General features: G+C 37.5%; 1 protein-coding gene across 2 annotated transcripts; it reads left to right on the top strand.

The window, feature by feature from the left end:
- Positions 1-448: 448 nt before the first annotated feature.
- Positions 449-15,046, top strand: FBXO30 (F-box protein 30). Of its 2 annotated transcripts, none has more exons than XM_047769996.1 (3): positions 449-539; positions 8,792-10,829; positions 14,722-15,046. In XM_047769996.1, the coding sequence occupies exons 2-3, from the start codon at positions 8,808-8,810 to the stop codon at positions 14,923-14,925; spliced, it is 2,226 nt and encodes a 741-aa protein (XP_047625952.1). In that variant the 5' UTR covers positions 449-539; positions 8,792-8,807; the 3' UTR covers positions 14,926-15,046. The 2 variants fall into 2 exon arrangements, with proteins under 2 accessions (XP_047625952.1, XP_047625951.1); XM_047769995.1 differs by having other exon boundaries at positions 454-661.
- Positions 15,047-15,478: the final 432 nt, after the last annotated feature.

Raw genomic sequence — 15,478 nt, forward strand, 5'->3', positions numbered from 1 at the left:
TGCACACTCAGCCAGCTGCAGGTAGGCCTGAGCATCAAAGATTCAATGAGAGCGGCCTAATGGGAAGACCACTGCACCCAGAGTTAAGGGACCTGGGTTGCTTCTCCAATTTAGGGAGGTAAACAATACTTTCTTCTTGGGTCTCTTTCCTCAATTCCAAAAGTACGCGTCTAGGATTCCTTTCAGGAATACAAGTTTCCAACATCCAACAGGATTTGGTAGACGTGCAAAGTAGGAACCACGTAGGGGCCAGTGGAAACCCCCGGTGGGACGCGCGAGAATCAGGGAGCTCCAGCCGTGACTCTCCACCACGTTGCTTCCGGGAAGCGAAAGAGAGTGCGGGCGGGCGCCGTGCGCGCCCCCGCCAAGCTCAGCGTGCGCGTCTCCGCCGGGCTAGACACCGCCCCCAGGCCTGGCTGGGTGGGCGGGGCAGAACTGGGCGGGGCGGGGCGCACGGGGAAGACGGTTGTCCGGAGAGGAGGCCGAAGTGCTGGACGAGGAGGAGCTGGGAGAAGGCGTCGGCCCGGCGGGGCAGAGAGGCAAGGAGGAGGCGGGCTGCGCGGGGGTGTGGGGCTCAGAGCGGCGCCGGGATAGCGCGGAGCAGCCGGGCACGGCGGCCACGGCAGCCAGGGCCTGGGCCGCGGTTCGGCCGGGCCGGCCGGTGAGTGTCGGGGAGGCCTGCAGGGGAGGCCGGCACGTCCCGGGCTGAGCCGGGGACAGAGGCGGCGGCTGGGCCGGGCGAGGCCTTTGGTCCGCGGCGGAGGCGGCCGTGGGGTTTGCGGACTGGCTCTGGGGGGAGTAAACACGGCCCTGTGCCGGGTCGCGGGGCCGGGGTCCTGGAGCCGTGAGGGCGTCGGCGCCCAGCCTGCCACCCGGCCAGCCGTGGAGGCCGTCAGCAAATGGCGACCCAGACCCCGGGGGCCGACCCCCGTGTCACCCGGGCTCCTCGGGTGTCTGGGCTTTGAGAAGGGGTGGAGCAGGCGTTCAACTTAGGAAACCCTGAGAACCTCGAAGACCCGGCTTCTCTTTCCTTTGGCGGTTTAGAAACTTGCGTTCCTTGGGGACTAACGGGTTAAAGTAGGATTGGGAGGCATCCTCCGCCGTCTCTCTCCACGGGACCAGTGAAGTTGGTAACTTTTCCATTCATGGAAGTCAGAGGATCTAAGTCTTAACCTCAGCCCTTATGAAAGAGAAACATCCTGATTTTATAGATTTGAGGGGTATGACCATTTCCAAGTTATTTGTGTTCTGTCTCGTGGAAGTAGATTGCTTGGAAGGGGGCCATAGGGTGCATACGTTGAATGCAAAATAATCTCCTTTGAGTATGTTTCCAACTCGTGTATTTGAAGAATAGAGACAGAACAGCGTGTTGTTTACATGGTTCTAGTACTCCTTTCCCCTCTCCCTGTGTCTTGTTTTTCTTTCTGAGCCATGTCGTAAGTCTCAGATAAAAGATGCTTGGGAAGGAATTGACCTTTTATTCCATAATTACTTTGTTGACTCTGATCCAAAATGAAGTTACTTATGGTCATTCTCATATTAGTGTAGATTAACTTAAAACTTTAGATACAGAACCTCAAGCTTACTATGGTTTTAATTTCTGTTTTCTATTTCAATACTGTGTGTCCTTTAAGAGATGTAGTAAATTATAGTAACAGAGTTTTTGCATTTTGCTCATATTTATTAAGCTTTTCCAAAGCAGTCCCGTTGTTGACTCGGCAAAAGGGAAAGAGTAGCATAAAATGTACGTTTAGGGTTTTGCTAGGGGTTCAATTTTTCAGTATACGGTTTCGCTGAATCACTGTTATATATGCTTAGTCACTGTTTCTTACTACATAAGTTTAATTGGGGATAACATTATGTTTTGCCAACTTTTTAAATTGCCAGTTTGTTTTCACTTGGTCCTTTAATTCGGTGACATAGTTTTTTCATGATTCTGGAAATGTTAGTGGGTGGAGTTTTGTGTTATCAGAGAACTGAAGTTTCCGATATAGGCAAACTTTTATGCATTCCAAGTGTACTAGGTATTTAATTTCAATCCAGTATTTCTCTATGGCCAGCATTGGAGACTTTTTAATGCAGAGTGTCCTAATAAAATAGGCTATTAAAGAAAAATAATGCCTATTTTGAGATAATGTATATAGTTGAGAGGTACTTTAAGGTGACCAAAATAGGCACTGTTTAATGTATTTTTACTATGTGATATAATATGTTGCTAAGATGTAACTTTAATGACATAAGCCTTATGCTATTCTGTATAGTTTTAGATAAATAATTTTAACTGAATTACCATGACTTTGTTTCTTTAGACAGAGTTACTGCATGCTGTGGAAAAATGTATTTGTAGAATTTATTGATGTTAAAGTCTTCAGTAAAAAGGTTGTATAAAATACTATTTAATTTCAAATTTATTTTGATGAAATAGGTGAGATTGGCCTTGTTTAGTAGTGGTTTTGACACTGTAGGTAGTAGATAGTTAAATACAGATAAGCATGCCTCAATCACAACCCAGTCTGAAAAACTTTTACAAAAAGGGTATGTCCTTTTTTTTTTTTTTTTTAAAGAGTGGTAGTGTTAGCATTAGGTAGTTCTTCATATGACTGCTTTTAATAAGCTTTTTACATATAAATGACCTAATTAAAAAATGATTATACATAAAGCTTTGTGCATGTAGATGTGGCTGTTGTGTAGAGTGAGGTATATCTGTTTTCTGAGAAATACAAGTTTGTATCCTACTGGACACGCCCTTAATTATAATCGACCTTTGTAGAATTCTCTAGGTTGTTTTCACCATTCAGTAATTGCCTCAAGGTGACAAAGCTGAGAGTCCTTGGAAGCCCATTCCGCTGTGCCATGCTGCCCATTTTAATAAGCTGAATTCTGCCATTTGGGTGAATTATTTTTATCTGAGTATCAGCTCAAATAAGTTCTGGTATGGGTATTAAATATTTATAGTTATTATTTTAATTTCTGATGTAAGTTTCTAGTAATTCCATTTGCTTATTTAGTGGAGAACAGTTGCAAATAGTTAGAACTTTCGCTTTGGAACAAGCTATCCATAACTGTATTTAGAAATGGAAGATGTATGTTTTGATCATATCATAACTGGAAGGGTAAAAACTTGAAAACAAAATTCCATATAATGAGGTCATCATTCTATAAATAGAAAGTCAGAACCAAAATTTAATAAAAGAGTGTATACAGTGTAACCCATTTAGCCATTTTGGATTTATCAATAGGGTATGTACTTTGGGTTGAGAATTTAATGAGTTTGGATTTTCGATCTTGTCTCATCATCCCACCCCACCCCGTTTTTAAAAATGTCTGAGTGAAGTTATAAATTTATTATGGTTTTTAGTCTTTTTTGTTTTGTTTTGTTTGGCTGCACCTGTGGTGTGTGAAAGTTCCCAGGCCAGGGATCCAACCCATGCCACAGCAGTGACAACGCCTGATTTTTAATATTATGGTCTTTAAAACTTTGAGTGCACCTGATCAGTAAATCAGCCAGCAAATGTTTGTGTTTACTGTGTAGTACCTCCAACTATACAAGAAGGATGGGATTTGCTCTGGAGGAGTTAAAACTGATTGGTAAATATGAAATTTCCATCTTAGACCTAATTGTAATAATAATTAACTAGTTGAACAAGTCTGTCTATAGCTCCACCTTAGCCTTACATTGAAGCTACATTTTATTTTCTCAGTAAAATTCTTTTTAATCTAATATCATATTAATTGTAATATTAAAGAAGTATGCTTGATACCACTTCCTTTTTTGAGCTTCCCATCCTTATGTTATACATACTCAGGCACCTGCACATGTGCAGACACCACTGCTGCTTTTCTTTTTGAATTGAATGCTTCTGTAGTCAGTAACCTATAGCCAGACTGCAGGGTTGATTAAGGAATTAAAATAGTTGAACAATAAACAGGTAAATGTTTGCTTATGTGCCTTTTATTACTATTATTTTTAAGATTTTAAAACCGTGGACGATTGAAATCGTCCTTGATTTTCTTTTACCTTTGATTTGTTTTTATGATGAACAGTTTAGCTTAGTCCATATCTAATACCTGGAACATATGAGCTAGATACTCAATAAATATTTGAGTACTTTTGACTTTCTATAGCTGGTACAGTGAGGTAATTTTGACTCAATCTGGTTGACTAATACTAGATTTTTTCATGAAGTATGTAGTTTTCCATGAAATCAAGAATTGCTTTGGAGTCCATTTGGTTATTTCTTGTATTATAATTATTGCATTTGTTCATGTTTTTTGAATAAGTGAGGCTCTGATCAAGGCCCAGTTTTGAATACAGGGAACATAGGAATGAATGAGACAGACAGTCCTTCCTCCTTTGTGGAGCTTATCATTTTCCCAAGGAGATAGATGTTAAACAGGGTAATGATTTACTTACAGTTAAGACTAGTATTACCAAGGAAAAAGGCCAATGTGTAATAGCACATAAGTACAATATGGCGTCCTTACCTTGCCTTCGAGTATGTGGAAAAGTAATATTTAAGCTGACATATACTCGAGGCAATAGTTGGGGAGGGAAAGGAGAGAGAGTGTGTGTATTTGTGTCTTGGAGGCAGAGGCAGACATTAAGAACAGCCTGAGGCAGCATGCTGTATTGAGTATTTGGGTGGCTTGACTTAGAATATTTTAAAATCATGCTAATTTACAGTACTTTATCTCCTTACATATTTTAGTGAATTTGGAAAAATAAAAGGAATACTTTTTTGAGGTCAACATCTTTATGTCTAGAAATAGCCTTAAATGACAAGGCCTCATTTCATTGTATGGGAAAATGCCATGTCTTAAAACTCTTTCTGTGGGCTGCTTGTCAGCCAGAGTGTGAATTGGCCAAGAATTTCTGTTAGAGAAGATTGAAACTATTGTAAAGCATTTAATCATTTACAGTATTTTCTAGTCTAGTGAAACTTTTTATAGTCATTCGACTTTAAGTATAAATAGGTATGTTATTTGGAATGTTAAGATTCCAAGAGTTTTTTAAGAAACTTAATATTGAGGAATCTTAAATTAAGCTCATCTTGAACTTGAAGCCTCAGTTTCAGCAACATGTTTTCTACTGGACTTGCTGTGTCACTGTTCAACTGTGATAAATAGGGGATTGATGTTTTAAACCTGTTTTCGTAGGATTTATGAGTAATTATGAAGTACATTATGGAGGCATGTTTAATTTGGTAATAAGAGTTCTTGAAAGAGGATGGTTCTGGAAATTTTAAATTCTGAAACCGAAGGTTCTATCCCTAGAATACTCTTTGGGTATTTTCTAGTGCATTTTTAAAAACTTATTTAATATATTTAATTGTAAGTTAAAATTAAAATTTGGTTCCTTTCTTTGTATAGCTGTTTTGAGAATGGTTAAATTTATATTGTTTCACGCATTTACACTGAGCATTATAAATGTAAGTTATTTTAAAAATAATTTAAAACACTTAGGTTCAAAGTAGTATGTTATTACAATTAGAAAAGACCAAAAAGACGTTCTTGACCACAAGGGTGATTAAGAGTTGGAATAAACTACAAGCAAAGTTGTGTAACCTTCATTCCTCAAATAACATCTTAAAAATGGATCACTAGTTGCTGAAGTGCTGCCTTATTTTCTTAAACTTTTGTAAGTAAGTATATTTGTTATTACCTATGTGCATTGATCAGATACAGATTTCAGTCCTAGTTCTACCACTTACTAGGTAGATGACCTTGTGTCCCTTACCTCAGTTTCCTCTGGGTTGTTATGAGGATTAAGTGACAGTAAGTGACATGATATACCTAAAGAAGGATAAAGTAGGTATACATAATTAGTGTTACCTTTTCTTTCTCTTTAAGTCTCCTTCCATAAATAATAAGTATTGTGGATTCATTGCTATGAATGCTTTTTATTTTTATTTTTAAAAAACATTTATCTTTTTCAGAGAGGAATAGTGCCAAAGAGGTTGTTTTGAACCTTGAGAGCCCTCTACTTCTACCTTTCAAAATTGTTGCTGTTTTGCATTGAACTTGATTGTTTGTAACAGTTTCTATTTTAAACACTTTTGAATTAAGTGATGTTTTGAGATGTGTTCTGCCTGGTCTGATCATGTGACATGAAGGTAACATAGTGTATTCCTACCAGTTCTGAGAGCATTGGTCACTTCTGTGGGAACTGCTTGTATTTTTAGGTTTCTTTCCTAGTAACAGTCAAGTTTATAAACTTCAGCATCCGAGATGAACTCTGTCTAGTTGTTGCAAAATAAAGAAAGCTACAGCTGTTTTCATAATCTAATCACTCAGTAAAATTTATCTTAATTCTTATTAAAATTTCTCTTTGCTTAATTTGGAAATTTCATCATTAGACTGTCATTTCTTCTATTTTGACCCTTTAGCATGGATATCTTTATAGGTTCTATCCTTAGCTATAAAATTTATGGGGATAAACATTCAGAAGTATTTAACTCATAATTTGTAATTTTTAAACACAATTTAAAAATATAGTTTTGTTGTTGAACGTGTGCCTTGTTTTTTTCTGTCCTCTGGCATTAGTTAACACCATAGTATCAACTCAGAACTTTTCTATTTAATCAACAAAAGCTCTATCGATAAATAAGTTTTTGCTATTTGAGTTTTGAGGAAAATTATCCCTGGGCTGGAGAAAAAGAATACCAATTTGGGGGTAATTAGTTTCTATTAGCCACCTAGAAGCAAGATAGAATTAATGGAAGGGAATATGTGAGAGAGCTAGCAGTCTTATGTGCACTGAAGTGAATAAAATAGGCAAAGAATTGGCTTCTTATCCAGAAAATTATTATTAATTTAATTTGGCAATTTTGGAGGTGAGTTCCCTGTGCCATGTACATGTTGAGAGAAATAGTAAGTAGCTATAAAGACCTGAAGTTTGGAAGAGTAATCTGGGCAGGAGGTATAGATGAGTTTTCAACCAGTGAGTGATAATTGAAACTTTTGAGAAATTGAGAACACCCTGGGGGAATGTATAGAATGAGCCAGTAATGATGGGGGTCCCTGAAAAAGAGTAATATTTTAGAAGAAAAGATTAAGGAAAAACAAAGAGGTAGGGGGAAAAACAGGGAAATGTGAGATCATAAAAACTAAAAAGAAAGATTAATAGTTCAGAAAGGAGGAATTGGTCAACATAATGATATAATGGCCAAGGAGGATGCGGTCTGGAAAAAAGCCCTTTGGCTTTAGCATTGAGGATCTTGATAGAGTGGTTTTAAAGAGTGATGGTAAAAAGCCAGATTAGGGGGCTGAAGAGTATATGGGAGATTTAAAGTGTTTTGTTTGTTTTTCATTCTTCTTTTGAAAGCTTGGCTAAATAGGAAAAAATAGTAGCAGAAGGGGGGAAGGTATTGTTTTATTACTTAAGGTCTTAAAGATGAAATAGTCTTTTTAAAATTTTGATGCTAATAGGAGCAAGCCAATAAAGAAGTTGAAGGTTGTAGAAAAAAATTCATTGAGCAGGCTAAGTAATTAAATCAATGCATTGTGCCAATATTTTCTCTTCTTTTCAAATGAAACTTCTTTATAAAAGCAGGAAAGACCATTAATTAACTGTAATCCCCTCATGTTATTTTTATAGATATTATTTCTCTGATTAAAATCTTCAGTGACTTCCAACTGCTTATAAAATCTGAACTCCTTAGAGTAGTATATAGCACACTTTTCATGACTTCTTTTTTTTTCCTGTCCAGCCTTATCTCTCATAGCTACCTTGCATTGCAGTTTGTAATCCAGCAATGTTGGAAACTTGAGGGTCTCTCAACATGTTTTTGCCAATTCTCGCTTTTCTGCATTTGCATATGCCGTTACTTTAGCATTGAATGCCTCCCTTCCCGTCTAACCCTACTCTCCTATGCTTAAGACTTCTCATCTTTCAAGACTTGGGAGTTCTAATGGGAATTCTCCTCTGTCCCCTACTCATACTGATTATTTTCTCTCCCATATTGATCATATAAAAATGTCCAGTGATTTCACTGTTGTCTCTGACCTGCTGCAGCTCCTTGACAGGAGGCACCATTTCTTCTAATCTCTGTTCTGCCACTTGAAACACAGTCTGGTACATAAATAGGTGTTTAATGCATGAATGGAAACTGTGACCCTCAGAAGTAAGTGAATTGCCCCCTGCCCAGAACTGGAGCTAGAACTTATATTTTTTGGATAAATTCCATCTATGTTTTCATTAAGGCTTACTCTATTGATTTGTTGTAGGATTTATTAAGGCATATATATAAGGAGACATCAATAGATGAAATCTTAAATGAATTTGTATGCTTGGAGGGAATACAAGGAAATCTTCTCATAAATTTTTAGTGAAGTATATTAATAAAACTCAGATTCTCTTTTAGGAATATAATGAGGTCTCTAGAATGTGGGGTACGTCATAATCAGTTTAGTTGAAATTTAAAAGGTAAAAGCTAAAGGTTTCTCTGAAATCTAAAAGTTAAATGTACATTAACTTGTTTTTGACATTAATTTATATACTACATGATATACTAGAATTTAAGTATTATATTTTGAAACATTTGACCTTTGGGGCAGATTGTTATATAACATATAAAAATGAACTTTTGAATTGCTCCTTGAATTGAAGTGCTTACATTGTTTTAAGATGGACTGATTATATGTAAAGTAAACTTGTTAAATATATTTTTTAATACATTTCATCCTCATATAAGCCAATATGCCTTTATGGTTTGATTTTCATTCTTAAAAACAATTTTTAAAAATTGACCACTTTTTGCCTAACTTATTTCTTTTCCATCTTGATAACTAGAGCTGGACTGACCATTATGGAGGAAGAGCTGCAGCATTCGCACTGCGTGAATTGTGTCAGTAGACGGTGTATGACCAGACCAGAGCCTGGGATTTCCTGTGACTTGATTGGTTGTCCATTGGTTTGTGGAGCAGTTTTCCATTCTTGTAAAGCTGATGAGCATCGACTTTTATGTCCATTTGAACGAGTGCCTTGTTTAAATAGTGACTTTGGATGTCCATTTACAATGGCTCGAAATAAAGTTGCCGAACATCTAGAAACATGTCCTGCAAGTGTGGTGTGCTGTACTATGGAGTGGAACCGATGGCCAGTTAGTTATGCAGACAGAAAATCTTATGAAAATCTAAGCAGAGATGTTGATGAAGTGGCACAATTAGATATGGCCTTGGCCCTTCAAGACCAAAGGATGCTCTTAGAATCTCTCAAAGTAGCCACCATGATGTCAAAAGCAACTGATAAGGTATCAGAACCTAGAGAACAGATCTCAGTTAAATCAAGTGTCTCAGAAATACCACATACTAATGGTTTGGTATCTGTTGATGAAGAATCTTATGGTGCACTTTATCAAGCTACTGTTGAAACAACTAGAAGTTTGGCTGCCGCTTTAGACATCCTGAACACCGCCACAAGAGACATTGGCATGTTAAGTTCGAGTCTTTGTACTTCCCCAAATGAAATAAATGAAGAGCAGAATTCCAGAGAAAGCTTGAAAGACCAAGATCATCTTTATGCTGATGAGATAGGAGCAGTAGGTGGGATTGACCATAATGACACAAGTCAGAATGCCCAATCTGAACAAAATGGTTCAAGTGATTTATTATGTGACTTGGATGCCAGTTCTTATGGCAGTTCTGCTCTTTGTAATGGCTTCCCTTTGGAAAATATATGCACACAGGTCATAGAGCAGAATCAGAATTTACATGGTGACTCAAAACAAAATAACTTAACAAATGGAGAATGTGTAGCATCAGATGGCATTTCAGAACCTTCTAGTTCACTTTCAGTAGCAGCACAACTTAGGGAAGTAATACCAGCTAATGCTTTGCCTAATGGCACTGTTCAGCATATCCTCATGCCAGATGATGATGAAGGAGACTTGTGTTGGAGAAAAGTAGACTTGGGGGACCTGAGGAATATGGATGTTTTATCTTTCAATCATCCTCCTTCATTCAAATTTCTTTCTAACTCATGTTGGTCTAAACCAAAGGAAGATAAAGCAGTAGATACATCAGATTTGGAAGTTGCAGAAGATCCAATGGGCCTCCAAGGAATAGATCTAATCACAGCAGCACTACTGTTTTGTCTAGGAGATTCTCCAGGTGGGAGGGGTATATCTGATAGTCGCATGGTTGATGTTTATCACATTGACTTTGGGACTCAGACTTTTTCACTTCCATCTGCAATATTAGCTACAAATACAATGGTTGGGGAAATAGCTTCAGCTTCAGCTTGTGATCATGCCAACCCACAGCTTTCAAATCCAAGTCCTTTTCAGACACTTGGGCTGGATTTAGTATTGGAATGTGTCGCTAGGTACCAACCCAAACAGCGTTCAATGTTTACATTTGTTTGTGGACAGTTATTTAGAAGAAAAGAATTTTCATCGCATTTTAAGAATGTGCATGGTGACATTCATGCTGGACTCAATGGCTGGATGGAACAGAGGTGTCCTTTAGCATATTATGGTTGTACCTATTCTCAGCGCAGATTCTGTCCATCAACACAAGGAGCAAAGATTATACATGACCGCCATTTGAGGTCATTTGGAGTTCAGCCATCTGTATCTACAGTATTAGTAGAGCCTGCTAGAAACTGTGTGTTGGGATTACATAATGACCATCTAAGTAGCCTTCCTTTTGAGGTCCTACAGCATATTGCAGGCTTTCTTGATGGCTTCAGTTTATGCCAGCTCTCATGTGTATCCAAGTTAATGAGGGATGTGTGTGGCAGTCTTCTTCAGTCTCGCGGAATGGTCATACTGCAGTGGGGGAAAAGGAAGTATCCAGAAGGAAATTCTTCATGGCAGATAAAAGAAAAGGTTGGTTTAATTTAATTATATCATATCCTTATTTGACATATCATAGGCACTTAATAGCATTGCAGAATTTATTAAAATTAATTTTGTGGAGAATTTGACCATCCTTAAAACTTAGTAACTCAGGATGCTGACAGACTTTTTTTGTAATGATAATTAATAAAAAGACTAGTTAGAACTGTTTATCATAATCATATATTTAATGCAGACATCCTAAACTAGATTCTAATGTCCTATGTAGAGGTCACTTCTAGTTCTTCAGCTGGCAAGTTCTGTACCCATTCACTTCTGTAACAACTCCTTTTGCTTGAGTCCATGTTTAATCACCTTCTAATTTGGGCTCCATCTGAAACATTTTCACCGTAGGACAACAGAGGAAACAAAGAGAAGTTTTCTATTACTAGAAGTTGGTAGTTTCTGTCCATTCTTAGCAATTTCTGTCTTAGAATTTGGTGGTTTTAGGTAGAACTTAAACAGGGGAGACATGAGAAAAAGTTATAACTACTACTACTATTAAGTGACCAATGGAGTCTTTGGGGAATGGAGAAAGTAAGTGGAGGAATGTGGAAATGTATTATTAGGCTGAGGTAAAATAAGGGCGATAGGATTTGATATTGCTGGTGGGACTCTGGGTTTAGTGCAGTACAGGAATGTGTTGCAGTTTGAGAGTTTGAGATGGAGCAGTAGGCAGACCTTGGAGCAAATCATGCTTCCACCATTTTCCTCCTGTGATATCTTACTTTTGCCCAGCTTCTGCTTGAGGCACTATCCAATAGAAACTAGAAGATATTACAAATATATTTGATTGAAAGTGTTTTTTTTTTATTTTAGAACATTTATAATATGAAACTTTGATTTTATAAAGTAGAAAAAAAATTGATAATGTTCACCTTGGTTACACAGGGTTCAAATTTCTGGCTACTTTGTTTTATTCATTGCTCTAGTTTTTTAGAATTCTGTATCTACTTGCTGTGTGTTCTCTTGAAGCTTTGACCAGTAAATGAACACACAAATTATTTAATGATCTTTTTTTTCCCGAAGAGAATTCTGGTGGGAGAAATTTTCATACTTGCATGTATATGTGGTTATGTGTGTATTTTCATTTCTATATGATTTGGTGTCCTTCTGCCGTTTGGATGGTTCACTCAGAGCATGGCTCCTTTTTGGCCTTGCCTTCTAGTATTGACTTGTGAGGTAAAATATCTTCTGGGGATTCTGTTCCTACAGGAAATCTCTTGCAGTTTAAATTGCCATCATTTATACAGATTACTCACACGTGTATATCCTGGCCATTTTCTCCTCTGAAATCCAGTCCGTTATATACAACCATTTACTGGTTATCTCCACTTGATTATCTCACAGCTTCATCAGACTCAACATGTCCTCCTTCTCTCTACCCATCTTGATCTCAGAGAGTGGCACTATCCTCTCTCAAGTTGCCTACACTAGGAATTTGGGAGTTAAAATTAACCTCCCATCCCCCCCCCTTAATTTCCATACCCAGGTAGTCACAAAGTCTTATTGTCTCCCTTCTTCATACCTCTCAGGTTTGCTGTACTGTTCCTACCACTATTTCCCTCGTTAGTTCTGCATATAGTTCTCTCCTTGGGTTACTACAGTAGCCTCTTCCTAACTGGGTTTCTGTTTCCAACTGAGTTCCTCTCCAGCATCTGCTCTATACTCTATAGAAGAGGTAGAGTGATAAACAATTTCTTAAATACAGTTCTTATTCTGTAGTGCTTAAAAACTTTTTAAATGTATGTCTGTTGCCCTGGAATAGTCAGACTCTTAATGAAACGTTGAAGACTTCATAATCTTGTCCTTTCTTACCTCTTCAATTTCCTTTTGTCACTTTATATTACAGCTGTGGAATTTACATCAGTTGTCTGATGTTTTCTTTCTTGCCTTAAGGCCTTGAGTATACTGTCCCTGATACCTGCATTTGAACACTAGCAATGCGCTAGACAATGTTCACTTTACTTTCATTAATTTATTTAATCTGCTGTCCCTGTTTTATGGATGAAGAGACTGAGGTTTAGAGAGGTTAAGTAACTTGTCGAATTGGTGGATTCAGACGCAGGGAGCCTGTTTTTGAAGCTTGTGATCATCGTCTCCTTGCTATACCCTGCGTATTCTTCAGATCTTACTTTGTCAAGAAAGCCTTCCCAGACCCCACTGAAGCCCCTGGGAAGTGCACTGCTCTGTGTTCCTGTGCTGCTCCATATGTACCCCTACTCTTTTTACCCCTACTAAATCATTCACCATGCTGTTTTCAAATTTACCAGTTGTCAGTTTCTTTCATTAGACTTTGAGTTCCTTGAGAAGTGAGACTCTGGGGCACCAAAATATCTGCAGTAGCTTAGCATAGCACCTGCTTTCTAGAAGGCCCTAAGTAAATACTTTATGACCCATTGCTAAGAAACCTTATCATCAGGAGATGGGAGTGTCCATTTTTCCTGAGTTTGTTTCACCAGACTCTTTAACTGTGTTGAAGTAGGGAGGCTATCTGCCACCATTGAATTTTTCAGCTAATTTGTTTAGTGAAGCTTAACAAAAACTCTTAGTTCTTAATCATAGTTCAGTGGGTATGGGGAATCGTAATTTATATTATCCATTGGTAGCTATTCTCCAGGTCTTAACTGACTCCTGGGAAATGATTCCATGCAGGGTGGTTGATATAATCCTAAGAAGTATAGCAGTTAATACTCTACATGCTGAACTGTTCAATTGCCAGCTAAAAAATAATTGTGTTCTCACAGAATTTGAAGGCCTCTGGCCACCCCAGAATTCATACCTTTCTTTTCTGAGAAGCTCTAATGAGTGCTAAGGGCTTCCTTCAAATCCACAGCTACTTTCTAGAGTTATCTGCTGTTTGCCATGGATTCAGTGTTCTCTAGACATTTGCCTGTTAATTAGCTTAGCAGGATTCCTAGGCCTGTCCAGCTCTATTCGTGCATATTACCTATGTTCAGGTAACAAGTTGTAAAAACGAGAGGGGGCACAACAGTCATTGCTGGACCTTTAAGATGACAGTGCTTCATTCAAGGCTCGGAGCTGCTGAGTGGAAAATGGGAAAGTAGTTCTTATTTTTACCAGACCCATGAACAGGGATGGCAGATGAATATTTTCCCCAGAAGTGCATCTGGGGAAATGCATATAGAGGTAAAAATGATTGATTTTACAAAAAGTTCTTTCTCTGTAAATTTCCAGAAACACCCGTATTCTTCAATATTACTAAGTGCCTTTACTACTTATAAATAGTGGAAGGAAAAGTACATTGGCACAAAATTCTAGAGTGTTTTTTAGTATACCTCACATGGTGGAATAGGAATGGGAGAAAAACTTGGAGAAAAAAATAATACTTAAATTGTCAATATCTCTAGACTATGTATCTAAAGCCATTCAGATAGAAGGAAAGACTAGTGTACAGTATTTATTATTTTAGGAAGAGGCTCCAAATTCATGAGGTTGTTATTTTATAAAAATTGCTTAATAAGCCAGGTTGGATGTATTTTTAATTTTAATTTTTTTTCTATTAAAGCATAGTTGATTTACAGTGTTGTGCCAGTTTCTGCTATACAGCGAAGTGACCCAGTCATACACATCTATGCTTTCCTTGGATGTGATTTTTAATGTTGAATTTTGTCTTTTATTTTCTTTTCAGTTATTAAATTTATTGAAGTCATAATGTCACAAAAGTGATTTGTCTTATAAATATTTGACAAACAGATGTGTGTGCAAATGGGTTACTGCCTTTCAGTTTTGTAGCTGACTACTTGAAACTTTATATTGACTATATCTCTAACAGAAATGTGTGCAATTAGAGCAGGAAGTATGTTTAAGTATGATTCTTATAAATTGACTTGTTTAAATCTGAAGTAGAATTTTCTTCTAGGTATGGCGATTCAGTACAGCTTTCTGTTCTGTCAATGAATGGAAATTTGCTGACATCCTAAGTATGGCTGACCACTTGAAGAAATGCAGTTACAATATTGTAGAGAAACGGGAGGAAGCAGTCCCATTGCCATGTATGTGTGTGACACGAGAACTCACTAAAGAAGGACGTTCACTTCGCTCAGTTTTAAAACCTGTACTTTAAAAACCGTAACTCCACTTGCACATACATGCAAGTACCTAGTATAACTCCTTTGTAATATGTGACACTTTATTAATGTATTAAAGATTACAACTAGCTAAATATATTGTCACTATGTATATAATGCTTTGAAGTGACGTATATTTTTATAAAGTACTGTTTAGTTGGAAGAAGTTGCCTTAACGTTTGAAATGTGTGAATTTTTTGGAACTTGCTGGACAGGGTGATATACTTTTTGAGCTACATAATTTTCAGAATTAGTATTTTTGATGGTGTGCATATTTTGGTTCTTAATTAAATTTTTTCTTCTTAAACTAACAAGATCCTGACCAAACAATTTATTTCTCATATTTTCTGTGGGTTACAACCCATGCATTCAAAAAGCAAAACTTGGATTCTACTTTTTATGTCTTAGGCTTTTCAGATAAAAACATTCAATTGCTTTAAGTACTGCATAAGACCATTATAAAGTTTTTACTTTCTAGTACTCCCCTTACATGATTGTTGATATGTAGATGATTTCTAATGTATACATAATATTTAAAATCGTAATATT

Source organism: Phacochoerus africanus, chromosome 2 (genome assembly GCF_016906955.1).
Source record: "Phacochoerus africanus isolate WHEZ1 chromosome 2, ROS_Pafr_v1, whole genome shotgun sequence".
In the NCBI taxonomy this organism is placed as follows: Eukaryota; Metazoa; Chordata; class Mammalia; order Artiodactyla; family Suidae; genus Phacochoerus; species Phacochoerus africanus.

Coding starts and splice junctions, on each gene's coding strand:
- FBXO30 (XM_047769996.1), top strand. CDS start 8,808: ATGGAGGAAGAGCTGCAGCATTCGCACTGCGTGAATTGTGTCAGTAGA. Junction 10,830..14,721: donor CATGGCAGATAAAAGAAAAG/GTTGGTTTAATT, acceptor ATTTTCTTCTAG/GTATGGCGATTCAGTACAGC.